General features: G+C 41.3%; 1 protein-coding gene across 1 annotated transcript; it reads right to left on the bottom strand.

Annotated features, from left to right (window-relative positions):
* Window positions 1-1720: 1720 nt before the first annotated feature.
* On the bottom strand, window positions 1721-25475 carry TWIST2 (twist family bHLH transcription factor 2). Its single transcript, XM_053363970.1, has 2 exons — window positions 24707-25475; window positions 1721-2410 (listed from the first exon to the last, which is right to left on the bottom strand). Exon 1 carries the CDS (start codon window positions 25225-25227, stop codon window positions 24745-24747), a length of 483 nt encoding a protein of 160 aa, XP_053219945.1. The 5' UTR covers window positions 25228-25475; the 3' UTR covers window positions 1721-2410; window positions 24707-24744.
* Window positions 25476-25845: the final 370 nt, after the last annotated feature.

The raw sequence follows: 25845 nt of genomic DNA, 5'->3' as shown, positions 1-25845 counted from the left end.
TGCTGTTGGCAAACTAGGAGTAATTGTGAGCAAGGAAGTTCTTGCCACCTTAATCCTGATCTTTGCATCTGGAAGACATAGGCTGAGACAGGGCCAAAGACTTCTTTCCTTTGGAGCCATCTAGTTTCACAATGCCAGACCCTCCAAGTGTCCCTCTTTTCCAGGTAAAGTCCCAGATTAACAGAAGCCGCCCCAGTGTCTGATATCATCCTGGAATGTCTCAGTTTTCCTTAGGACGTCCCTAAGGAATGAACAATTTTGTTGGAGAAATGTTGGAGGGTATGGAGTTATGCAACCCCCGAGCCAAGGAGGTAAGTAACTATACAACTTTAAGAAGACATCTGAAGGCAGCCGTGAATAGGGAAGTTTTTTTAATGTTTAATGTTTTATTATGTTTTTATACATGTTGGAAGCCACCCAGAGTGGCCGGGGCAACACAGTGAGATGGGCGGAGTCTTCGTCGTCATCTTCTTCTTCTCCTAATAGGATGTCCCAATTTTCACTGGAGAAATGTTGGGGGGCATAGAAGCCTGAGATCAGAACAGTATTAGCCCGTTTTCTGAAGCACTCCATGTAATAAGTAACCCAGTACCACAAACCCAGCTCCACATGTCAGAGATTGACAGGCCTGTTGCTTCAACCTCAGTAAGACAACATTAAACTTTTAGCTTTCTTTTAACGTTTAGAATTTAAACTGTATTTGAGCTCTTTCTCTTTCTCTCTGTACAGTGTGCCAGAATATAAGATGCAATCCTATTACCTGAGAGGAGGCCACATTGAACTAAATGGGACTTACTTTTGAGTAGACATTATTGTGCCATTAATTAAAATAGCACAACAACATTCCTTTGCTTGTATCAAATGCTACACACAAAGGAGTCCTCTCATGCAATGGGACTTCCTCTTCCTCTCCTCTCCCCACACTCAAAATCTGCTCCATCCCTTTGAAACAGATTTTGAGGTGACTATGAGGACAGGTCAGGGAATCTCTGCTGTGCAAATAGAAGAAGTCTGCTGCACTGGAAGGTGAGCTGCACTGGATATAACTCCCAATTTCTGAAAACCTACTCATTTAAGTAAAGTTGAGGCCATATTTAACAAGGAATAAGCCACAAGGGGGGTTGCATGTTGTTAAAATATTGCATTCCCAACCTTTCTCCAAAACTATTTTTTCATGGATCATCGCAAAAGTGTTTGCTTTGTTACTTCTGATTGGCAGGGATGGCACAAATGACCTGGACAGGAAGCACAGCTTGAGGCTAAATGGTTTTTACCTGTCCTTATCAGCATCCATAAGCAGCCAGTTCTGGATGGCTACATAACACAGTTGATGTCATTACATCCAAGATTCCCAACTGACTGGGATCACTTGCTGAGGATTAAAACACAGACGAAATGGCCACTGAAGCTGCAGGAGGGGCTGGCAGTGGCTGCAAAAAGTAATGAGCAACACTGGGAAAGGTAGGTTTAAGGAAGCAAACTACTTTCAAGTGGCTAACCTAACCTGGGACGTGGAATTGCTTAGTTTTGTCTGTTTTGTGCTCTTAGTATACCTGTTAAAAGTGTTATACAAAAAGTCCCAAATAAATAAAGAGTACACATAATTTGGAAAAGCATACTGATTCCTTTTAAAACTGGGTATGTTTTCTGTCTGTCTTTTTGTTATGATTGCGAAACTCACAAATAAATCAAATGTCTTGCTATTAACTGCATCACTTTCTTTTAATTTTTTGAGCTGGAGAAGCATTATACACAAACCACGTCCTTTGCAGTCTTTTGTTTAAAGATTTCTCAATAAATAAAACAAACAATAAACAATAAGGAAGAGGCCGGTTAAAGCAAAACAATAAGGAAGGTGGTGCTGGATGCAAAAAGAGAAAAAAGGTGTATTCCAGGCTTCCTTGATGAAAAAGAAATGTGCAGAATTTAGAAAGTTTGCTTTTCTAAAGAGCCTTGGTCCAGTTTTTGACATTACTTTATACAACATGATTTTAATTAAACTATTCACACAAAAATACAGAGATAATTTGAAATCCAAATCAATGGATTCCTCATTAATGTGTTCCTGATTTTTTTTTTAAAAAAATGTAAAACTCACTCTCTCTCTCTCTCTCTCTCTCTCTCTCACACACACACACACACACACACACACACAAGCTCCAGCAAGTAAACACAAAGTTGAATAGCCTCTTTGTGTTTTAGTTTTGTCTCTTGGGGAGAGATGTTGCAACATTTCAAACCCATTAGCTTTGGTGCTGCGTTTCTGGTCTCTCTAAATGCTCTGCAGGAGCTCAAGGGGAGGCGAAATCAAGTGGTTCCTTTAGACCAGTTCTCTTGAGGTTGTTAAGGTTTCACAAGCTACAAACATGGATGCATTTCAGCTCCACTCCAGTCTCCAGAAGTGGACAGTCTAGGGAAAAAGAAAGAAAAATATATTACTGTTGGATGCATCCCAGTGTTGTGTTCTCTGGTTCCTCGTTTCTTTCCTAAGGTCGCAATTCAACACTAGGACACGTTTGTGCCTAGAAAAGGGGGAAGGGAAATGCTGTTAGAGTTGTATTAACACACGTGTCACAGAGAAGACATGCGACTAGCAGCAACGCTTCCCTCCCAACTGCATCAGTCACACAAAAAAGAAATATGGAGACGAGCCAGAAAGGGACACCATTTAAGGGGAGCAGAGTATTTCAATGAAATGTTCACTTCTGAAAATTAGGAAGTATAAGAAAGTACAGTGGTACCTCGGATTACAGACGCTTCGGGTTACAGACTCCGCTAACCAGGAAGTGGTTGCTCCAGGTTAAGAACTTTGCCCTAGGATAAGAACGGAAATCGTGCGGCAGCGGCAGCAGGAGCCCCATTAGCGAAAGCACCTCAGGTTAAGAACTGTTTCAGGTTAAGAACGGACCTCTGGAACGAATTAAGTTCCTAACCCGAGGTACCACCGTATCTACACCTACTGATCTTTTTAAAAAAATAAAATAAAAATCAAAGTTAAGGAACTCTGGGAGGCAGAGCAAATTACCTGCTTAACCCTCTCCCCCCACTGGGAGTCTGTACTGGACTTGACTCTTTTTAATTCTATGTGTTTATATTATTATTATTTTAAACAAAGTAATAATAACACAGGTAGAAATAAAAATAAAAATGTGCACCCCCCCTGAGACCACTATCCATCGTAACTATCCAATCTCTCAAAATTTCAACACCTCTTGTGATGGTTTGACCCTTCTCTGTTTTAACAGTACAAATTCTACAAATATCTTCCACGTTTCCTCAAAATCATTCCTCCTCTCCAAATTCCCCATCTTACCTTAATTTATCATTAAATAACCAATGTTATTTGAACTCTTATTCTTTCCATAAACTAGAGGAGATTATATCCACAGACAAACACCAGTTAAGGGATTGGTGCCACTGGACAGAATCACTACGTGATCAGCAATTGATCAAACCCTTTAAATGCTCTCCTTGGTTCCCCCCTTCTAAAAACGGTCCATTTTAGAGCCAGTTACCTGTCGAATCTGCAGCCAGACTAAGATTTGCTGTTACTGAGCTGCGTTTTGCTTCTATTTATTTTGATTCAGATTTGTCATGGTAATTGGCTAGTACAATAAAGTTATTTTGATTGATATAATAATATAAAATATATAATAATGATAATGATGATGAAGATCATCTTCTTTAATACTTTTTCTGTTTGCTTTTTTCTTACTCCCTCTCAGTCCCTATGTCCTTTTCTTCCCTTTTTTTAAAGATTGCAAATGTGCAGCCAGGGACTGCCTTGTTTCAATTGACTGTATATAAGCTGCTCTTGGAGCCTTTTTCACCCAAGAGCAGGTTCTAAATGCTTCTAAATAAAATAAATAATCCACATAGGCATTTGAGTTTGCAGGGATTCCGTGAGATTGCGCAAGTTCTGCACAACTTGGTACTGGGTAATCCTGTAATCACTTGCATAATGCTTAACAGGATTTCTGTTTTCTGCTGTCTGCTGGCAGCTTGCAAATTCAGAACGCAAACCAGATTTGTGTCCTCATCAACAGGAAGCATCTCTGTGCACGGATCTTATATTTGGGGGAGTTCATTAATCTGAGCCAGGCTATGCAGTTCCTCATCAGGCAAATCCTGAAGCAGGGCTAAGGAACCTGTGCTTGCTGCTGGACTCCAAATCCCAGCAGTCCCAGCCAGCATGGCCAGTGGCCAGCGAGGATGGGAGGTGCAGTTGAGCAGCTTCTAGAGGCCACAGCCTGTGTTGCTTCTTGCATGTATGTCCCACCTTCTCCAACGAGCTCAGGGTGGTGTGCATGGTTCTTCCCTTCCTCACTTAATCCCCACAATAACCCTGTGAGGTAGGGTAAGCTGAGAGGAAGTGACTGGTCCAAGGTCACCCAGTGAGCTTCACAGCTAAGCAGAGATTCGAACCTTGATCTCCCCGCTCCTAGTCTGACACTCTAACCACTACAACTTGCTGGCTCTCTATCCCAAGGAGATCTAAATTATTATTTGACCAGAAAAGCAGAATTCTGCTCCCTGTGGTAGAGTTGCTATTTCCGGGCAGAAATCACTTTAACATCTGGGAAATTCCAAACATATGGCAGGCCATTTTGGAAGTGTAGATTTTGGCAAATTTCCTTAAAAGCAAATCACGGCAACTATCATATTCTTGAATGGCATAATTTACGTGGGTTTCCATCCTAAATTGCTCCTCTTTCAAGTGGGAGGGGCACTTTTCCCGAGGAAAAGTCTTGCAAGTGCCACAGGTGGGCAGGGGAGTCAGGTAAGCCTAGTGTGTGCATGTCCTTCATTCATAAAGGCAGCTGAACCCCTTGTCTCTGCTGTTCACATGACAAGTCAAGGAGGAGCCGCTGCCACCAAAGGACCCTGAATTCCTGCCCATCCTCACATACTGGAAATTCTGGTTGCCCACCCACAGACTTCTGATTTTTCTCCTGGCATGGTGCCCATGCCGTCTGAGATTCTAAAGATGCTGGATTGGGTGCATGGTCCACATTCTGCACTCCTAGTTCTCCCTGTCCCTAGTTGCATGGAATCCTGGAATGCGCACACAGCTCTGCCCATCCTGGGAGGATAATTTATTAGTGCATAAGCCTTTCAGACATGACATGAAACCTCCTTTTAAGGGCAGGGCAGGACTCAGCTCAGTGGTAAATATGTACAATCACTTCCTCCCACAAAGGAAAGCTTCCATTTCGGCTCCTTCCCCACTGCTCCCCACTCAGATCCCCCCCACCCCCGCATCTCAGATATTATTTATCTAATTACAGTGACATTCTGCAGAAAAGCCAGGGCTTGGCATTCAGCCCTGGAGTACTTTGAAGATCTTCAAAGCTTGGCAGTGCCTATGCAGAGCAGTGAGCTCAAATACAGATGCAACTATTGCAAAAGGCATCAGCAGAAAGAAAACACACGGACACACACATCCCAAACTATAATCAGTTCTGCAATCTGTATCACATGTGCTCAGAAATGCTCTCCTTTTATTCTAAGCTTAAATGGATCAGTGTTGATGTCTGATGCTTGGGCTGGCTGCTTTAAAGAAGATTTAAGAAATTATAAAAAGTGATGTAAAATGTACATTTTTTGTGTAAAGACGGCTGGGTATTTTAAAGCAAAATGTAAAATTCATCACACTGTTTCTCTTGTTCCTGCTTCCCACCAGCAACAAGTAGGCCTTGTTGGCCACACTCCAGGACTTGCGGGGGGGGGGTCCCAGAAGACCCCCAGGCTCAGCCCTCAGCACCTCTGGCTAAAGCCAAGAGACACTCATGTCTGAAACCTTGCAGAGCTGCTGCCAGGCAGTCTAAACAATTGTGAGCTAGATGGACCAATGGACTTAGTTGGTATAAGGCTATACACTTCTCCTACCACACAGTGGTACCTCGGGTTACATACGCTTCAGGTTACATACTCCGCTAAACCAGAAATAGTGCTTCAGGTTAAGAACTTTGCTTCAGGATGAGAACAGAAATCGTGCTCAGGCAGCGCAGCAGCAGCAGGAGGCCCCATTAGCTAAAATGGTGCTACAGTTTCAGGTTAAGAACGGACCTCCGGAACAAATTAAGTTCTTAACCCAAGGTACCACTGTCTTTGCATATTATCTTTGAATACTTACAAAAAGCTTGGCCTATCACTCAACATACAAAAAATCAAAGTGCTGCACCAGCAAGTACAAAATGACCCCTCAGCAGCGCCACAAATCCAACTCAGTGGTGTACCTTATCTTTCCACAGGGGCTAACATTGATGCCAAAATCCAGCACCACCTGAGCTCTGTGAGTGCAGCTTTCTCCCGACTGAAGTGCAGAGTGTTTGAGGACCGGACATTCGCAGGGAAACCAAAATGCTTGTTTACAAATCTATTGCACTACCAACCTTACTATATGCTTGTGAAACATGGACCACTTATAAACGCCATCTCCAACTCCTCAAAAGATTCCATCAACGGTATCTCCGAAAAATTTTACACATCACTTGAGAAGACAGGTGAACTAATATCAGTGTACTGGAAGAAGCAAAGATCACCAGTGTTGAAGCAATGATTCTTCAACATCAACTTCGTTGGACTGGTTATGTTGTGCAGATGCCTGATGATCATCTTCCAAAGCAACTACTCTATTCCAAACTTAAAAATGGAAAGTGTAATGCTGATGGTCAACAAAAGAGGTTTAAAGACTGTCTCAAGGCAAATCTTAAAAAATGTAGTATAAACACTGACAACTGGGAAACACTGGCCTGTGAGTGCTCCAGTTGGAGAACAGCCTTTACCAAAGGTGTCATGGGCTTTGAAGACACTCGAACTCAGGACGCAAGGGAGAAACGTGCTAAGAGGAAGGCACGCTTGGCAAATCCACACCGTGATCAACTCCCGCTCGGAAACTAATGTCCCCACTGTGGAAGGACATGTGGATCCAGAATTGGCCTCCACAGTCACTTGCGGACTCATTGTTAAAACCGTGTTTGTGGAAGACAATCTTACTCGGCTACGAGTGATCGCAGAAGAATAAGAAAAATATTTCAAAAAGAAAAAACCAGGACACCCCAAAAGTTGCTGAGCTATATTTTTCCCGATTAACTTGCCTGAGATCCAGAACAAAGTAGTGCCTTTCGGAAATTCCTCCTGGGCGTCAATTCCGCCTTTGAAATCTCAGTAATGTCCAGGAAAATCCGGACATATGGCAGCCCTATACCATATCTTTGAATATTGTTCCAGTGTAAACAGGGACTTCCTAAGAAAAAGTGGGACATTCTGGGATCAGATCAGAAACCAGGATGGCTTCTGTAAATCTGGACTGTCCCTGGAAAATAGGACACTAGGTAATCCTGTAATCTGGGAGGGTCTGTTCTAAAGTTCACCTGGCCATAGGCCTGCAAGTAGTTAAAACGAAATAAAAATGATTAAACACACCCACCCACACCACCACCTTAACTTGTTCCCTGGAACTTTTTTTTTTTTTTGTTTGACAAGCATATCCAGGCATTTAATGTTAACATGTAATATTGATGAGCAGATTTAGTAAGTTTAAGTCTTAAAATTACTGATTTTATTTTATCTTTTTGATTTTTTAATGTATTGTGTACATTAATTTTAATGTTGGCTTTTATTAGTATTTTAAATCAGGTTTTAAGACTTTATTTCAAACCACATAGAGATCTCCTAGTAGCAGTGTATAAATTTTGTTAAATAAAATCCGCCTGAAAATGTAGAAGATACTGAGGCTTTGGGCATGTGTTTGTGGAAAGGAAGTCCATACCTTTCTTAAGGCCTGCAGAGTTAAGATGCAGCCTGAGACCAAGTGAAATATCATGGCTCCCTTCTGTTTCCTCTCTCTGTTACAGCTCCGTGAAATATTTTACAAAAGGTACAAGACCAGGCAGTTTGTTAGTGCCCTAACATATTTGTTTTTTAACTGCTGAACTGAAGCTTGATTAAGCAAAATCTCTCTTCAGATTTCCCACACATTTGATATTTTCCCACCAACAATATAGTGCAATTTGAATGCAGATAATGCCAAAATAAAGACATGCTTTCTTGAGAACGGGCACATGGCTGCCATACAGCAAAACAGCAATACAGAACTAACTCAACAGATTTTTCACCAGAAGCAGCTGCTGTAAGAGGGTAAGTCACTGCTGCTCCAACTTTGGAATGTCATTCACTTTTAATCCACGGTCCTTCTATGAATGCTTTCAAATCTATTTATATATTGGCAAAGAAATGAAATAGTGCTAATCTTGTGAAGTAGCTAAGGCTGCAATTCGATCCATACTTATGGGTGATTAAATGTTATTTATTCTTTGGTATATTTATCAAAACACACACACACCAATAAATTAATTTTAGAAAGAGGCAAGATTAGACGTGGAAACGCAAGCCATTATTTTTTAAAATCAAGACTCCTTGCCCTCTTTCTTCCTGCCCCACATGGGGCTGGGCCTCAGCAGCCCCAGCCTCTCCTCTTCCTCCTCTTCCTCCTCTTCCGCTCTCCAGCAGCCCCAGGGAGGAGGCTGGCAGCGGCAGCCATGGGGAGGCCATGGGATCCCTCCCAGCCATCACTGCTTGGCGGGGGAAATAGGGACATTCTGGAATCCAGTCGGAAGCCAGGATGGCTTTCCTAGTTCTGGAACTGTCCCTGGAAAACAGGGACACTTGGAGGAGATGCTCTTTGTGACTGTCCTGCGCCCACCCAGCCAATGAAGGCAAATAGCCAATAGTTAATTCTTTACTGACAAACACAACAGCTCCCAAGGTGTCCTGGATCCACACACGCAAATGCTTCCAGTGCCCACTTAGCTGGCCTTCCCTTTTCCAGGTTTGTCCCTGTGGAGCAACTGAAGCAACAGGGGGAACCACACAATTCTCCCCGGCTGATGTAGCCTCGTCTGACGGAGTGCATGCACCCAACCCGATACTTCTGCCTGGCAGTCATCACTACTCTTCCCTCTTCAAGCCCTCCTGGTTCTAGGAGACAGCAGGGGATTTGAGCAGGCCGGCCCTCACCTGAACAGCCTCGTTCTCTGCTTCTGACACATCCTGTGCCCCCTCTTCTGCCTCTGACTGCTCAGGCCCTTCCTCTCCCCCTTGCCCTGGCACCAAACCCCATAAATTGCTGGCGCCCTTGCCTCTGCCACCCACACATCAGAGCCCTGCCAGTCCCTGGCAGACTCCGACCACATGGTGGAACTGAGGTGGCAAAGAGCTTGTTCCTGTTGGTTCTGCTGGACCTCTCAGTGGCCTTTCCTTCTGGACCACTTAGCAACTTAGAATCATAGAATTGTAGAGCCTGCATACAAAATATGAGAAAGTTGATATTAAACCAAGGGTACAACTTAAAGAGTGTGAGATGCATCCCGTATTTTCCTAGAGTGGCCACAGGCAGCGGGACATCCAGTCAGTGCAACGTCCTCTTCCTCCCCCTGCATGTGACCTGGGAGATGGGCATGGCTCTGGCTGACTCCACAAAAGGGCCATTTTCTCCGTCTCTCATCCAGTTTACTTTTGTCTTTCTATTGTCTTGTTGCTGTTCTTTTGCTGCCATGCTGCTCTGCTGCAGCCATTTTCTTATCTAAATGTAATTTTGCTTTCTGCTGGCTCTCAGTCAGCAGCACATGAGCTCAATCTCCATATGAGATGAACTCACTGTTTCTTTGGGTAACTATCAAGTAAAGACTGCCTTTCAGGGATCAAATTGTGAACTGAAATGGGAGTAAACATTTTGCTACTTTACTCAGAAAGACTCTTGTATCTTTATTCTTTTAAGAGGGATCGAAAGGGGACACCAGGAATAATATTAACTAAGAGATTCAAATGAATCTGCAAACTAGCTTCCAGCTATATTGAGGGGAATCTGCTCTGCTATGTCACTTATTAGTGTGAGTGAAGGAAGGATAATACTTTTTCAATATATCCTTTCCTACTATCCTTAACATTCCCACAAGGTAAAGGGTAAAGGGACCCCTGACCACTAGGTCCAGTTATGGGCGACTTTGGGGTTGCGACGCTCATCTCGCCTTATTGGCTGAGGGAGCCAGCGTACAGCTTCCGGGTCATGTGGCCAGCATGACAAAGCCGCTTCTGGCGAACCAGAGCAGCGCATGAAAACGCTGTTTGCCTTCCTGCTGGAGCAGTACCTATTTATCTACTTGCACTTTGACGTGCTTTCGAACTGCTAGGTTGGCAGGAGCTGGGACCGAGCAACGGGAGCTCACCCCGTCGAGGGGATTGAAACCACCAACCTTCTGATTGGCAAGTCCTAGGCTGTGTGGTTTAACGCACAGCGCCACCCGTGTCCCTAACATTCCCACAAAGAGACAATTAAAAACAAGAAATGAGCAGCACCAAGTAGCTTGAGGGCCAATTTTTAATGTGATACCAGAAAACCTTAAACATTATATCAGAGGCAGAAGCACTGGCCATTCTGCCATCCATAATCAGGTTGTGAGGAATGAGGCTTTAGACTCTCAAGAGACAAGGAAGTTTGAAATTCCTTTCTTGCAAAACTGATGTCTGAAGAAACTTACATTAAGGTTTGCATCTGCCTGAAACCATTTTCACTTTAAAATCCTATGAGATGATTGTCTTGTGTCTGGTGTATTTTGTTCTAGAAGATCACAAACTGATTTTAAGACTTGATGGATTACAACAAGTATGCAAGCTCTTCATATCTTAGATTATGGAACTCCTCTTCATCCAAATGGGCGTCATGAAACGCTGCTGAAAGTGTTTTGATTTTAGAATGGTTCAGACTGTGCCAACTGTGAAAACAGATGAGAGGCAGCGCATGATGCTTGAGGGGTTGCTCTTGCATGTTTTTTTGTGTCACGTATGAACACCACTAATGAGAGAGAAGAGCTTGAGAAGAAGAAAATCAATTGACCCTTTGAGCCAGTGTAGGTTTACTCTGACATTTAAAGCTCTCTTTCAAAGGGTTGTTTTATTTACTTCTGAAGCCCTTGCACAATATTGGGCAATTAGGCTCCTCCCATATCCTCCCATGTTCCTTCTTCTCTTCCACTATGAAACACTTTTAAGGGCCAAACTGGAGATTGCATATATACTGTATGCTTTATTAGCAGAGTGAATTGTTCAAAGCATTTCTTCCAAAGTCAGAAAGCCTCATTAGATAAAACCCTATTATTACCAATCATATAGTGTGTGAGCCTTCCCTGAATAGCAATGAGCAAAAATTCAATTAGAATTGTATAATGAAAACCTTACATGCTCTGTTCCAATTTCCACTTTTCAGATTCCATTTTCTATCAGCTAATTTGTTGCTTTTGCACACACTCAGAAAGTGCATACCCCGACGTCCTACACACACCAGCAGATCAAAGATGACTGCAGTCTTTCCAAGTACAGTGAAGTTTCAGCTAACAGCACACGCAGGTCTTTAGAAACTCCTGCCCCAGGGTCACGCAGCTGACAAAATAGCAAATGAATTAGAATATTCTTTGGGATGTGAATTTTAAATGTTTGCTGGAATATTTTATTTGGTGAAAGGAAGTGATGGGGCACTGACATTGTGCTGCTCAGGACCCCTGCCAGACTCAAATGAAAGGAGAAAGCACATTCTTCTGTTCTAACCAGTATCTTTGGATACCTTTCTCAAAACCGTGGGGCAGGAAAGCCATGTGAGACCTGACCCCCCTGGTGGGTGGGCTCAGCTTCTGCCGCCCCCCAGCTCCTTCCAAGGTGGGACTAGCCTTGCTGCCGCCAGCTAAGCAGGACCAGGGCCCTACAGTGGCTGAGCAGGGCCAGGAAAGAGCCACCAGGTGTGAGCAAAGGTAAAATGGCAAGGCCTTTGGGATTGCGACTCCAGCCACAGCATTTCTGAAACACTGTGAAAATAAAAGAAGAATAGTGATGGCATTTTGTATGTTCATTGATTATGAGAATCCCAGTGAAAGAAATGCTCTGCTTAATGAATTACCCCACTAGAACATCCTTGCCTATAAGATTGCTTTTATCTGCAACCCACTGAAGTAGCTAACATCCTTTGAAACCTTGTGAGTGTGTGTTTTGGAGCAGCTGAGATTGGGAATGAGAGTCCTGACAGGATCAATAGGGAGTGAGACTTCTGTGTTATTCATCATTATCATAAACCTTATTGCACTAGCCAAAGGCTGTGGCATCATCCAAAAACATTGATATTGTTGTTGTTGTTGTTTAGTTGTTTAGTCGTGTCCGACTCTTCGTGACCCCCTGGACCAGAGCACGCCAGGCACTCCTGTCTTCCACTGTCTCCCGCAGTTGGGTCAAACTCATGTCAGCAGCTTTGAGAACATCAAAGCTGTCCCACCATCTCGTCCTCTGCCGTCCCCTTCTCCTTGTGCCCTCCATCTTTCCCAGCATCAGGGTCTTTTCCAGGGAGTCTTCTCTTCTCATGAGGTGGCCAAAGTATTGGAGCCTCAGCTTCAGGATCTGTCCTTCCAGGGAGCACTCAGGGCTGATTTCCTTCAGAATGGATAGGTTTGATCTTCTTGCAGTCCATGGGACTCTCTTTTATGTCTTTGTGCTACACTTGTCATTACTTGAATCTCCAGGTCTGGCAACCAAAGCTGAGGGAGAATTAAGAACTATGGAACTCACTGCTACAGGATATAATGGGCAGCCACTGGCTTACAAATGACAAATGAATGAAGGCTGAATCTGCCACTGGCTACTGGCTTGATGGCACATGGAACCTGCATGTTCAAAGGAGGAAGCCTCTTGGGAGGATAGGCTTTTGGGGCTCACAGAGGCTTCTGTGAAAAGCAGGGTGCCAGAATAAATGGGCCCTTCATCTGACCCATTATTACATTCTTCAGCCGACACCCACCAGGGAAACAAAACAAAAAACATTTCTTGTGAGAAGTGGTGTTAGTGAATGTTAGAATAAAGTATCCTTCCTCTTCAGATGGAGCTGGACTATATAATTTTTAAGTCTTTAAAATCCTAGCAATGGGGGAGGGGGGAGGCGTGGGTTTGTTTTGTTTTTGTTCTTATTAGGTATTTAGTGTTTTTATTTTATATTTGTATGCTGTGAACTGCCCTGAGATCTTCGGATGAAGGCTGGTATACAAATTTAAGAAATAATAATTTGAAAATTCTGTGATTTACCATATAACTCGTGGGATGATCATGGAATCTTAGAGTTGGAAGGAACCCCAGGGGTCATCTAGTCCAACCCCCTGCAATGCAGGAATCTCAGCTAAGGCATCCATGACAGATGGCCATCCAACCTCTGCTTAAAACCTACCAGGAAGGAGAGTCCAAAACTTCCTGAAGGAGACTGTTTCACTGTCAAACAGCTCTTGCTGTCCGAAAGTGTTTCCATATGTTTGGTCGGAATCTCCTTTCTTGTAACTTGGAGCCATTGGTTCGAGTCCTACCATTCAGAGCAGGAGAAAACAAGCTGGCTCCACCTTCCATGTGACAGCCCTTCTTTTCCAGGCTAAATATACCCAGCTCCTTCAACCGATCCTCATAAGGCTTAGTTTCCAGACCTTGATCATCTTGGTTGCCCTCCTCTCCACATGTTCCAGCTTGTTAACATCCTTCATAAATTGTGGACACAGTATTCCAAGTGTGGTCTGACCAAGGCAGAATAGAGTGGGACTATTACTTCCCTTGATCTGGACACTAGACTTCAGTTGACACAGCCTAGAATAGCATTAGCTCTTTTTGCTTCTGCATCACACTGTTGACTCACGTTAAGCTTGTGGCCCACCAGGAGCCCTAGATCCTTTTCACATGTACTGCTAGTAAGCCAGGTGTCATTGTCCCCCATCCTATATCTATGTATCTGTTTTACACAAAGTGTGTCTGGGGTGGGGTGGGGGACTGTAATCATATACTAGCAGAGAACTCTTGGGTTGGTGGGGGAGGTTTTCTTTTGTAGACCTGGGTAAAAGATAGTGCAACTACTGTAAAAATAATAAGCTGGTATAATTAAATTCCGAAATAAATCTGCATCTGGGAATGGTGGTATGTTAGATTGAGCGGCAAGCAAATAGTACAGCGAGCCCAAACAGAGGTGCCTACAGGCCTCCCATAGTTCACTGAGGAAAGCTTGAGAGCCCTTTCCTACCAAAACATTCTAATATCAGGACAGCATGCTGCGGGTTTGTGCAGCCAGCCAAGAGTCAGTACACCTGAGCCATTGAACAATATGGGATAGAGGCACAGGCGATGCTGAGCAGGGAGAGGGAGGGAAATGGCAAGGCTGTTTTTATTGAAGTTCTCTTATTTTAGGATCCAAGCCCAATTTTGGGTGGGTTGCTCCTCCATCAGCAGCCCCCCTCATATTGTTCAGAAAGGTCCTTTACTCCCCAGAAAAGCTTTTCAAGACTTAAAAGTTTTGTTGAAAGAGGTGCCAACATGTCCCCAATGGCATGACAGATAAAATACTGGAAGAGTAAAATGTACTGACTTTTTCTCAGCCTCAGGAATATAATTCCAAGTGTTAAAGATATACAGAATCATTTAGAGTTGTGGTGGGGAACCAGTTGCTGGACTACAACTCCCATGGGTTAGGCTGTCGGGGATGATGGGAGTTGGAGTCTAGCAACATCTGAAAGGCCACCGGTTCCCTATCTCTGGTTTTGAGGCAAAGGATACTATTTCAGGCTGGTGGGAAGGAGACAATATTTACTTTCTGTATATGAAATGAACACGTTGACCAGAAATAGTGGCAGCCCTGCAGCTTGAAATGGAGGCAGTGCAACTGCCAATCTCTTCTCTAACTCAGCAGCTCTTCTGAGTACAATATAGTTAATTTCTGTTGGCAATCACAGGCAATTATATTAACAGTAGTAGTTGCACGTAGCCCCTAAGATTTAACATACTAGGGAGACCCCTCTAACATACCCAGTGCTTCTTTTCTGGTTGCTACGCAGGGGTATGCATACCCCTAAACATTTTGTGAATCTTTGTACTTCTGTCCATTTACTGTATTTATTTTTCCTGATTTGAACTATAAAATAGTGATTTTCTTGAGTCAAAATGAGAGTACCCCTAAACAATTTTTAGAAAAAAACACTGAACATACCTATCATAATACCAATATTAGTACCTGAGACCTCCCTGCTTTCTTCACTCCTGATTTCAGAGGCTCTGTTCTGTATTCTGTATGCTTAGTAATCACTTATCCAACACTGGCTTGAAAGAGAAGAAGGTTTTGCTAAAAGTTACACTAGAGCATCATACCATAGTTGTCTGTTGTCAAAAGGGCAAATGGAGCTTTAGCAGCTTGTGAAATGAGAGCCTGTATGCTATGCTACCTAAACATTTTTTTTTTGGGGGGGGGAGGGTGTTTACCTGCATGTCAGAGGCAAAATGCATCTCCCTCATTCCAACATTTTCTAGAGAGGAAGAAGTTGAGCTTTTATAACTTTTATAAACAAGGCAATCCCCAAAAGCAACAATAGTGATAAAATATGGACAATTATTTACTGCTGGGACAGATTCCAGGAAATGGGGTGTATCCCTGGCAAACAGGGAGAGTTGGATTGTGTGAGTAGAAGGAACAGTTAAATTATTCAAAATGAACTAAAAATCCAGCCAAAGTTATGGACATCGTAGAAGATAAATCAGACTATGCTAATTGTTTCTTCCCCCTTTCTATTAAGAGCTTTCCTTGTTTCCTGTGGGTGGACAGGCCCCTCGGGACAAGGAAGGGAAGATGAAGTCTTAGCTGCTAAGTTTTTATCTTTCGTGTGTATCTGGCATTTCATGTATTGTATTTTTGCAAGTGATTTGGTTGTTCAGAATTATTCATTTGTTGCAACTGAGGAGTGTGATTTTGTTTTATTGTTTGCTGAAATGTTATTATCTTGTATGTTATAAGCAAAAGGGATTGCTGAATTTTGTTAAACTTGTTTCTAGGTATATTGTGACTTGTTACAGAATGGCACTCTGATTTTGCTGTGCGTGTTGTCACATTTCTGCATCAGTTTGCTAACTTTTTTAGGCAATGAAAATTATTTAGCATTTTAGTGTGCATTTCTCACAATACACACATTTTTATGCAATTTTCTCTAGCATAACACATTTTGAAAGCTATTTTCATATTTTGAGCATAATTTCCTGTAATATACACATTTTTATTCACATATTTGGTTGCAGAACTGCATTGCAAAATTTGAAGATGTGTGGATTTCAAAGATAGCTGTGTTTCGGTTGATGTATTGTAGCTAATACAAATCTTAAAATGAGAATTTCCCCCTCAAGTAATTCATATATTATTTGCAAGTAGTTTATACATTTCAAAAGTATGCTTTCTCTGTCCTGTTCCATAATTTTTACGACTGTCTAAGTTTCAGTCTTTTGCAACTTCTTTGACTCAAAATCCAGTCCAAATGGCTTGTACTGTATTATCTGCATATTACTGCTCATCTCAGCATAGCCTGCACTTTTTGCTTTTTGATGTTCCAATTCACAATAGAGCTGTTAATTTACTTGGGCCAATATTTGTGGAAAAAATGCTGCTCAATTTTATGCAGATATTTTTGTTTTGCTGTTCATTAATTCATAATACTTCTTAATGTGTACTGTGGCTTCCTAGGTCCCATGAGGACCCAGAGGCATAAACTGGATGTACATTCAGGTACATCTGAATGTGAATAACACCCAGTCTCTCTGCATTACTGTTCAGTTTTGCATTCAAATGTGCATGCCTCTCCACATTTTGGTGCATATGACTAAAGCCAGACTGGAGGCAACTGTCTCTGCAGTTGTTTCCTGCAATGGCAAGTTTTAAAAACAAGCTTTTGTGTGATTTCACCCTTAATAGCAATCCTAAACCCTTCCATTTCTCCAGTAAACCACCATTAAATTAACATTTCCCATTCCATTTTCTGTGCTAAAAGAGCCTGGGCAAGTGAAGAGAAAGGAGGTGGGGAATATATCCCCGTGCAAATCAATTGCCTAGAATAATATAATAGGCTCTTGGAAGATGGTGAAAATCATTTTATTATTCAAAAGTTATTCCAGATTTCTATTTGTGTAAAATACAATCAGGTTCTGTTGCAAGACCCTCAGAAGCAGAGCTCCTGGCTAGCCTGGTCAACCTATGCCAAATACGATCACCTGTTGTTGTTGTTCTTGTTGCATTGCCTTTCTCAAAGTGAGAATATACTACAAACAGCTAGAGACAGGTTTAAAAGCAATTGTTTGGAGCGATTAGCTGACAGCTCAACATGGTTTGCTGCAGAAACTCCTTGCACCACAATCCTAAGTGCCTGTGAAGCTTCCCTTTGAGTTCCCTGGGACTCCTTCCCCTCTCGCTGTGTTTAGGCGGAGCAAGCGAAAGTCGTTTACAAATGACAAAACTCCTACTCATGCCAGCTGGAGGGGGATCAAATCCCGACCTACTATTATTGACTTGAGGGAATGCCTTCTACAAAATACTGAGGTTTATCTGTTCAGATTTGCTGGCATGGCTTTAGTGCCGGGGGAATTGAAGACGCTTGGGGAAATAATTCAATGGCTGGTAAAATATTCCTGCATACAGAAGACATCATAATCCGATCACATTTTAGGATATAAGGAACTGCTAGTTGAGAACTAGTGGAAATCACAGATGTTGATACCCATTGCTATGAATCTGGACTAGTGCTTTTACAAGGATATTTGTTTTTGTTTTGAAAAACATGTGGGATAACATTGAACGAAGTAAGCTTGATTGTAATATTCTTTCAAGATCAAATCAATATTATTTTGTCACGGGGCCCCTAAAAGGTGTGGGCCCATAGGCCAGTACCTACTTCTGCCTATTTGGTAATGTGCTTTCAAGTTCAGATTTTCAAATATTAAGACTTTCATATCCATTGAAGTTATTGTATGAGTTTCCAGAGTAAAACCCAACACACAAACTTTTTTCTTCCAGTGTGGATATGCCCCCAAATTAAATGATTTGGAATAAATTATTTGCAATTCTTGAGGGCCGTATAGAGATATATTAAGTTACACAGAACACGGGTAAAAACTTTTAAAAATTAGAAGAAATTCAAGACCTGGTATCAAGTTGGTTTCAGCATCATCAAGTAAATGAGCTATTTAAGAAGGATGTGTTAAAAGGTTTTATGGAAAAAAGATCTGACTTAAAAATGGGGCTGCTTGAGAGTAATGAAAAACTGATTTCTAAAATTTATAAAATCACCAGAATAAAGATGAAATGGTTAAGTCAACAATGATATAATGGGCTAAAGACTTATTGATTACTTCTTGGGAGAAGTTATGGGGAAAGGATATAAAATTTACTGCTTGTTATACACTTAAAGAAAACTATCTTAAAATGATGTACAGGTAGTATTTAACGTCAAATAACCTGGCTCAGATGTACAAAAGTGTGTCAAGTAAATGTTGGAAATATGAGCAGATAGATGAGTCATTCTTCCATATGTGGTGGACATGTGAAAAAGCAAAAGGCTTTGGGAAATGATATATGATAAAATGAAGAACATCTTACATGGGCTGTTCCCAAAAGACCAGAAGCTTTCCTTATAGGTATAATAGGGATGGAGGTTCTATAGACGATGACTAAATTATGTGTGTATGTGACAAGAGCAGCTAGAATATTATGCACAGAAATGGAAAGGAGAGACGGTTCCGATGAAGGAGGAGGGGCTTCTGGAAGTAATGGACTATGCAGAAATGCAAAATTTATACAAGAATGGAGGCCATTTGCAGAGTATTTAAAAAAATATTACAGTCAAATGAAATTGCAGGCAGGATTTGAGAAAAAAACAGTGGAAGAAAAATGACAAAATAACTAATAGAGAAACCTTTTGTAATCGATAAACGTATAATGCATCAGAAAAGGTTTGAATAAAATCACCGAGTAGGCGACGGTGGGAAGTCAACTTATGAAACAATGTAATTATCTGATTAAAAAGTTATTGTAAAAATGTTTGAAATAATAATAATAAAGTGTGTGTGTGTGTGTGTGTGTAAATCTCATGAACAAATGATTAAAAATAGAATTCTGAACAAATCCAAAAGACCATTTATTGTTGTGTAAAAAGTTTTCCATCTAATCAGAAAATACTTGTTTGTATTGGCAGAAAATCATGAAGCATCTTCTTCTTTTATAAGGTTCTGAGAAGTGAACATGCGTAGCTCTTCCCTTTCAAGAGGGAAGGAAATGGTTCCATTTAGTGTTTTACTTTAAGACGTGACTGAGAAAAGTAAGTGAGCCTAACATTTCTTGCTCAAGAGGTTTCTAGGCACCCTTTTCTTTGCGCCCCAATTCAAAAATGCCTAGGTGCAATCCAGACTGGAAATCAATAATACTTTTTGAATTCAGTTGCAATAAGTTGAACATACTTAACTTTGTGGAGATGATGCCCTGAGTAATTAAAGCAAAAGTCTATTCATATCTGAAGAAATAGAACTTCACGTACACTATTTCAAGCCAAGAATATCTAACTTAGTTTATAAATTGTTTAGAAACTTAAATAGATATTGAAGTAGGTAATGATGTAATGCATACTAATGTTTGTTAATACTCATTCAGAAAATTTCATTTTAGAAGATTATAAATATATAATTATATGAACTAATCAGTCCATGAATATTTTTAAAATATAACTGCATGAACTAAATTAATGGATTTATGAAAGATTTTCTTAAAGATAAGCGGGGTGGGGGAGGAACAGAATATATTTTTAGATATCGGTTATAGACTCTGTCCTGCATTTCCCCAAACCCCCCTCTGCATACAAGACATGAAGACTATAGATCAACAATATTTTGTTAATTGTATATTAAAATTATTTATAAACTTAAAATATTAGTATATTGAACAAACATGGAGATTACCTTTTGCTCAGCACCAATATAACCAATGAAGAAACTAGTTGACTCCTCCACAATTATTAACTGAGTTTTCAAATGGGAATGCCTGCGATGAAGGATAGTCAAAATCCACATAGTGCATGTAAATAACAGTACTGTTTTACCCTTCCTCCCTTTATTCTTCAACATGTCCTCATTTTAACAGCATCCACACTTAGCAAAACAACAATATTGTGTTGATGTTAAACACGGCCCTATACATTTTTGGTTAAAAGTAAGTTTTATAGAGTTCAGTGTAACTTACTCGCAAGTAACTATGTACTGGGTTATGTGTCACTGATTTTAAATGAGTGCTGAACTCTTCTATTTAAATCCTCGGGAATTAAATGTATCTGTGCAATATACATAAATCCTCTTAAAATTGTGAAGTGTTATTGATTCTCTTACATAGCAGTAAAGACTAGGAAACAGCGGGGAAAACTGGGTGATGGGTTTGGGGTGATGGACTGGTGATTTGCAAAATTCAGATTTGCAAAAATGCAGTTCAACTACTCAAGTACAGACTTGGTTATGTTATCCTAAAAGCTTCCTTGAATAGCGTGGCAATGTGGGGAAATGTGTGATAATGGAATACTTTTGCAGTACTCGGCAGTTGGAAGTTTTGAAGCTAAGTGGTACCCCTTCCTCATCATTACCAACCCACTTATCACAGTTCGGTTTTTAAAAGACTTCTCTGGGTTTTGTGTTGACAGAAGCAAGTCTCCATTCATCTATGAGACAGAGAAACCCCAGCTGGATCAATCCTCAGATTTACTTTGGTGTATTTTTCTCAAGAGACTGATTGTTGGGACAAATAACTCTGTTTACTATCTTGAATCATGGTGGGGTGGGGTGTGAATGGGACCCATCACCATCGGCTAACCTATTGGATCTTACCAAGATTTTGCTTTGTACTAGTTTCCAAATTGCATATTTTATTTTGGGACTTTCTCCTTTCATCTCAGCTTTTAACTTGGATGGGCAACTATTAGGTATCTATTAGGTGTGAAGGCCATGGCCTGCCTCCAGGGTGCCTCTGAATCCCAGTTGCCGGGAATCCCAGCTGAGGAGAGGGCTGTTGCTTGCAGGCTTTCCCCGTGGAAATCTGGTTGGGCACTGTGAGAACAGGATGGGTCTCTGGCCTGATCCAAGAGACTTCTTAAGAATTAATGCAGCAAAGTGCACAACGTCAGAGTACCCACAAGGAGAGCTTTTAACAATGCCCAGTTATTGTTCTCACACTGTAAACCACATATTTCCTCCTGCTTCAAATGGTGCATTTGCCCATCTTCCGTCATGTCAATTTTCACTCACATTTTACAGGACAAGGAGTAAGAGGCACACTGAACTGTTAAACCTGTTCTACATTAAGTGAAGAGAAGATTCACAGTATGAGAATGTGCAAGCTAAAGGAACAAGTCCGGTGGTATCAATTAACTTCAGATGTACAGTGAGCCAATCTGCACATATCAGGCATTAATGTGCCATCTGAAAGAAATACAGTGGTACCTCAGGTTAAGTACTTAATTCGTTCCAGAGGTCCGTACTTAACCTGAAACTGTTCTTAACCTGAAGCACCACTTTAGCTAATGGGGCCTCCTGCTGCTGCCGCGCCACCAGAGCACGATTTCTGTTCTCATCCTGAAGCAAAGTTCTTAACCTGAAGCACTATTTCTGGGTTAGCAGAGTCTGTAGCCTGAAGCGTATATAACCTGAAGCGTATGTAACCTGAGGTACCACTGTACAGTAAGAATGTATATCAGTTATAACAGAAATTCATTAGACACCAACATTTGGGGCTTCCAAATGGGTGCTTCTTGAGGGATGGGTGCTTCTCATATATGCAGGTGGGTTGGGGGGGAGGGGGCAGCATTCACATGATGATGCCAACCGGTCCCTGCTCTGTCCCTGCAATTTAATCTGATTCATCCCTTCTGGGGGAAACCCAGAATAGAATATCACCACCACAACCGTCGTCAGTGACCAGTTTGCAATATCTTAATGACACATTTGCAAATTATGCCCCCTTCTAGAAGTACCTTTTGTGTTGATAACATGAAAATAGATAGGGTAATTACATAGTATAATTGGAGCATATATTCCTACAGAAGAATTCTAGTTTGGCCTTTCCATGTTTGATTTCTACAAATGTGTGGGGCTTCCATTGTCATTTGCTTTATTTCTTTTTTATACAAGTGCCCTGTTTTGTCATAATCTGGGTCTGGAGCAAAGAACAACATATTATTAAAAGTAATATTTAAGAATAATAAGCTAAAATAACAGTTATTGTGTTGCTACTTAATCTCTAGAAACTGTTATAAGCACTGTATCCCCTTACTTCCTTAGCATTGACCTGCACATTCTTGTTCCACCAAAAAGCTCTAACGTTGCTTCTGAAACATGGCAGGTCCTCTAGAAGGTAATTTGTACTAATGTAAAAGCTAGTATTGTGAGGTGGAATTCTAGCTTATCACTCTCTGTCCTGATCATTTGTGCTCATTTTATTTGTTCAGACCATGAATTAGGTTTGAATAATACTCAAAATTTAAATTTAAATTTCTCTACAAATGCCACAGGCTAGAGGTGAGTATATGTAAAAATGCTTCTGAAAAGAATGTTTGGAAAAGAATAATTTTTATCTGAGGCACGGTGCATTACCTACAGAAGTCCCATACTGTTACTTCACTTTTGGTATTTTTATACTCAGGAAAACATGTTAATTTTACAAACTAAAAACAGTTTTTAAAATGTGAAGATGAAATACACATTCTGTCTCTTAACATGTTTTCAAATGTACATGTCTAAAGAATGGCATAGAGGAGATTAACAAATGAAGGATTCTATAATTTACTTCCTCTGGACTAGTACAGTACAGTTAGATTTAATAGGACTTCTTCAGAGTAAAAAGTTGTGGAAAACTGCTAAGTAATTGCAGACATAGTGAATTTATTGTTCCTATGACTGAATAATTAAAGCACAATCTAAACTCTAGCAAACTATGTGTCTGAGACATTTTACATCTGCTTTGGGCAAAGGCAGCAGAATATTCCCACAAAGCGGGAAGACACCCCTAGCCCCACCTCCCGGCCCTCCTTACTTAGGCTTTACAAGTCATATTTATAAATGGGAAGCCAGTGGATTTTGTTTCATTTTTTACATGTATCTTTGCAGCTGATACTAAAGCAAAGCCACACAAAACTAGTCCTAATTAATGTATACTTTTTATGATATAAAGTACCCAAGGCAATGAGGTGGAGACATAGTTTCACTTAATTATTACTTATGCATCCACTTGTATATTTAATGAACAAGTGGGTTTAAAGAAATATATTCATTTTTTCTTCTAAATACAAATAAAGCATGAGCATTCATTTCCAAAAAGGTTTACAATGGTGCATTTTAAAATTTTCTCTGTAATGACTGATGCCTGTGCGTCTGTATAGTGTGGCCTTAGATAAGATTGTAGGCTGCCAGTTGCATTCTGGTCTTTACCTGAAAATCTTATAAGCAGGAAACCTAAAAATATTGTTGTCTTCAAATAATGAATGTATCTTTCCCCACATTTTCTGCACTCTACAAATTATACGTGTCATTATAGGTTTACAGTCTGCATTTATATCTTTATAGTATTTTCTGCAAAATAGCTTTGCTATTGTTGTCCAGTGGTGTTTCAGTGGGTGCCCACAAGGTACGAAGCATTTTACATATTTCATGTGTGCATTAGGACATATAAAATAAAAATGTTGTGACATAGCTGGGGGAAAGTGTTCACATTGTTCTGAAACAATGTAAAGTTATGAAGTGCTCAGATAATGTTCATCTCTCTCTCTCTCTCTCAACATGCCTAAAATATTCCACCCCTGAAAAAAAATGAAATAAGAAAGGATTATTTTGTCTTGTAATAGATAAGGGGGGGGTGGAATGAGCCTTGGGGGCTGCATTTAAGGCAGCAGCTGGAATAGGACCCAGATCTTCAAGTAAGTGACATTAAGTTGTGGTCAAGAGAAGCGAACTGAACCAGAAGCTGGCGAAAAAGGCTGGTTCTGTGTTTACTTTGAATATGCAGTGCGGGGGGGGGGGGGCACAGCCCAGCAAAACAAATACTGAACATCTGTTTAACCTACAAAATTGTGCTACGACCAGAATGGAGTTGGTTGTTTAAAAAAGCACCAGCTCCTCACACTAGCTGAGCGTCAGTACAATCTCTCCCCCCACTTTTAAAACCCTTTGTAACAAATGCAGACCTGCAAAGTTCAGAATGAGGACCACACAGTTTTGCCACTCCTTCTGGAACCAAACCTTTCGAATAACAGCTGCATTCCATCGCTCTGTGCATAGACGTTTTTATCTGGTATGGCAAATATCACAGTTCTCTCATATAAGATGCAAAACAAATGAAAAGCGACTTGGACATGACTCTGGAGGGCCATCCGAGGGATGTTATGATTGAAAATGAATTTTCTTTTACTTTGTTTTAAGATCCTATTAGGATCAGAAGCAAATCCTTCCCATGTAGTAATTGGTTTTTGAAATGTTGAGCCTATCTTGTAACTAAGCTTTAACCACGCACAAAAATAAGTAGCCTTCCTAGCCTGCAGGATAGTATCAGGCAAGTAGAGTTCTTTATGGATTTTGCCATATGAAAGCTAAACTGTCATTCCCAGCTTACAAACTTACAGACAATAAATCTAGGCTAGGCAAATAGCAACATGCCTAAAGGCTATCAAATAATTCCAGCTGGGGTCATGACTCCACATCTCCATCCAACACTACCACATTTGCTGCATTACTCATTTGCCACCCCCACCTCCCCAAATATGCCACCTAAGCCTACAAGCTTTGCCCAGAGTAAAAAGAATGAGCCACATACCACTTTGGCAGTCATCCTTGGTTTTACCCTGATGTTGGCTAGTGTGAGGCAGACATTGACCAGGCTCCCTCCATCCTCCACACAGAAAAGGCGTAGCTGAGCCGCTCGTGAGCCACATAGCTGCAGCTGGTCATCTTATTGTCCATCTCATCGCTCTGCAGGACCTGGTAGAGGAAGTCTATGTACCTGGCAGCAAGCTTGAGAGTCTGGATTTTACTGAGTTTGTCTGAAGGCAGGGTGGGAATGATTTTCCTCAAGGCTGCAAAAGCTTCGTTGAGGGACTGAGTCCTCTGCCTCTCTCGGACATTGGCAAGGATCCGTTGGCTTTGGAGCTCCTCGTAGGACTGTGCGCTGGGGCTGGACTTCTTCCCCCTCTTGCCTGGGTTTGGACTTCCATCTTCGCTGGATTTCTTGCTGTATCTCCTCTTCCTTCCCAGCCTCTTTGGCTGCCTCTCCAGCTCCTCTTCACTGGTCCCCAGGCTGTCCACAGGAGAAGCAGGAGGGCTAGAACTTTCTTCCATTCTTTCAGTAAGGAGGGGAGGGAGAGAGGGAAAGGAAGGAATTCTCCCCCCTCCTCAAGTGGTGGGTGTCTCTGTGTTTTTTAAAAGTGTGCTTTAAATTCCTGAGACAGAGCCTTTGGAAAAACAGGAGGGTTTTGCTGAGCAAACGTTTTCCAGGTCTCTTGAAGGGATCTAATTTCAAGGACCAGGCTGTGCAAAAATTGAGGTCTTGGAGAGAGGAAGTTATTCTAACTTTTTTGGAAACTTTAGCTGAGCTCAGTTGCTAAATAGTTGTCAGAAGTGAGGGAGATGCAGGGCTGGTTTCTGATTGGACAAGCAGGCCAGTGGGAGGAAGGCATTTCCCTCAGCTAAACTTTTACAGTTTTGTGTTACACTTAGCAAAATCCTGGACATGCACCTCCAGTAAGATACAACTACAACCTTCTCCCCACATCCCAAATTTTGTATGTATATATTTGTGGCTATGTCAAACCCTCCAAATTAAGCTAATCATAAAGGAACTGTTTGTTTATTTGCTGACATGTGTCTGCAAGCCTGTAAAGAAGAATGTCAGCTGAAGCTCCAAACTGTGAAATATAAGTTGAAGGTTTACCGCTCATCCACACTTCTGCTTGTCAC

The sequence above is a fragment of the Podarcis raffonei genome, chromosome 1, assembly GCF_027172205.1.
Source record: "Podarcis raffonei isolate rPodRaf1 chromosome 1, rPodRaf1.pri, whole genome shotgun sequence".
Lineage (NCBI taxonomy): Eukaryota > Metazoa > Chordata > Lepidosauria > Squamata > Lacertidae > Podarcis > Podarcis raffonei.
Note: the sequence above shows the minus strand (reverse complement) of the source record. Positions and strands in the feature narration are given on the sequence as shown.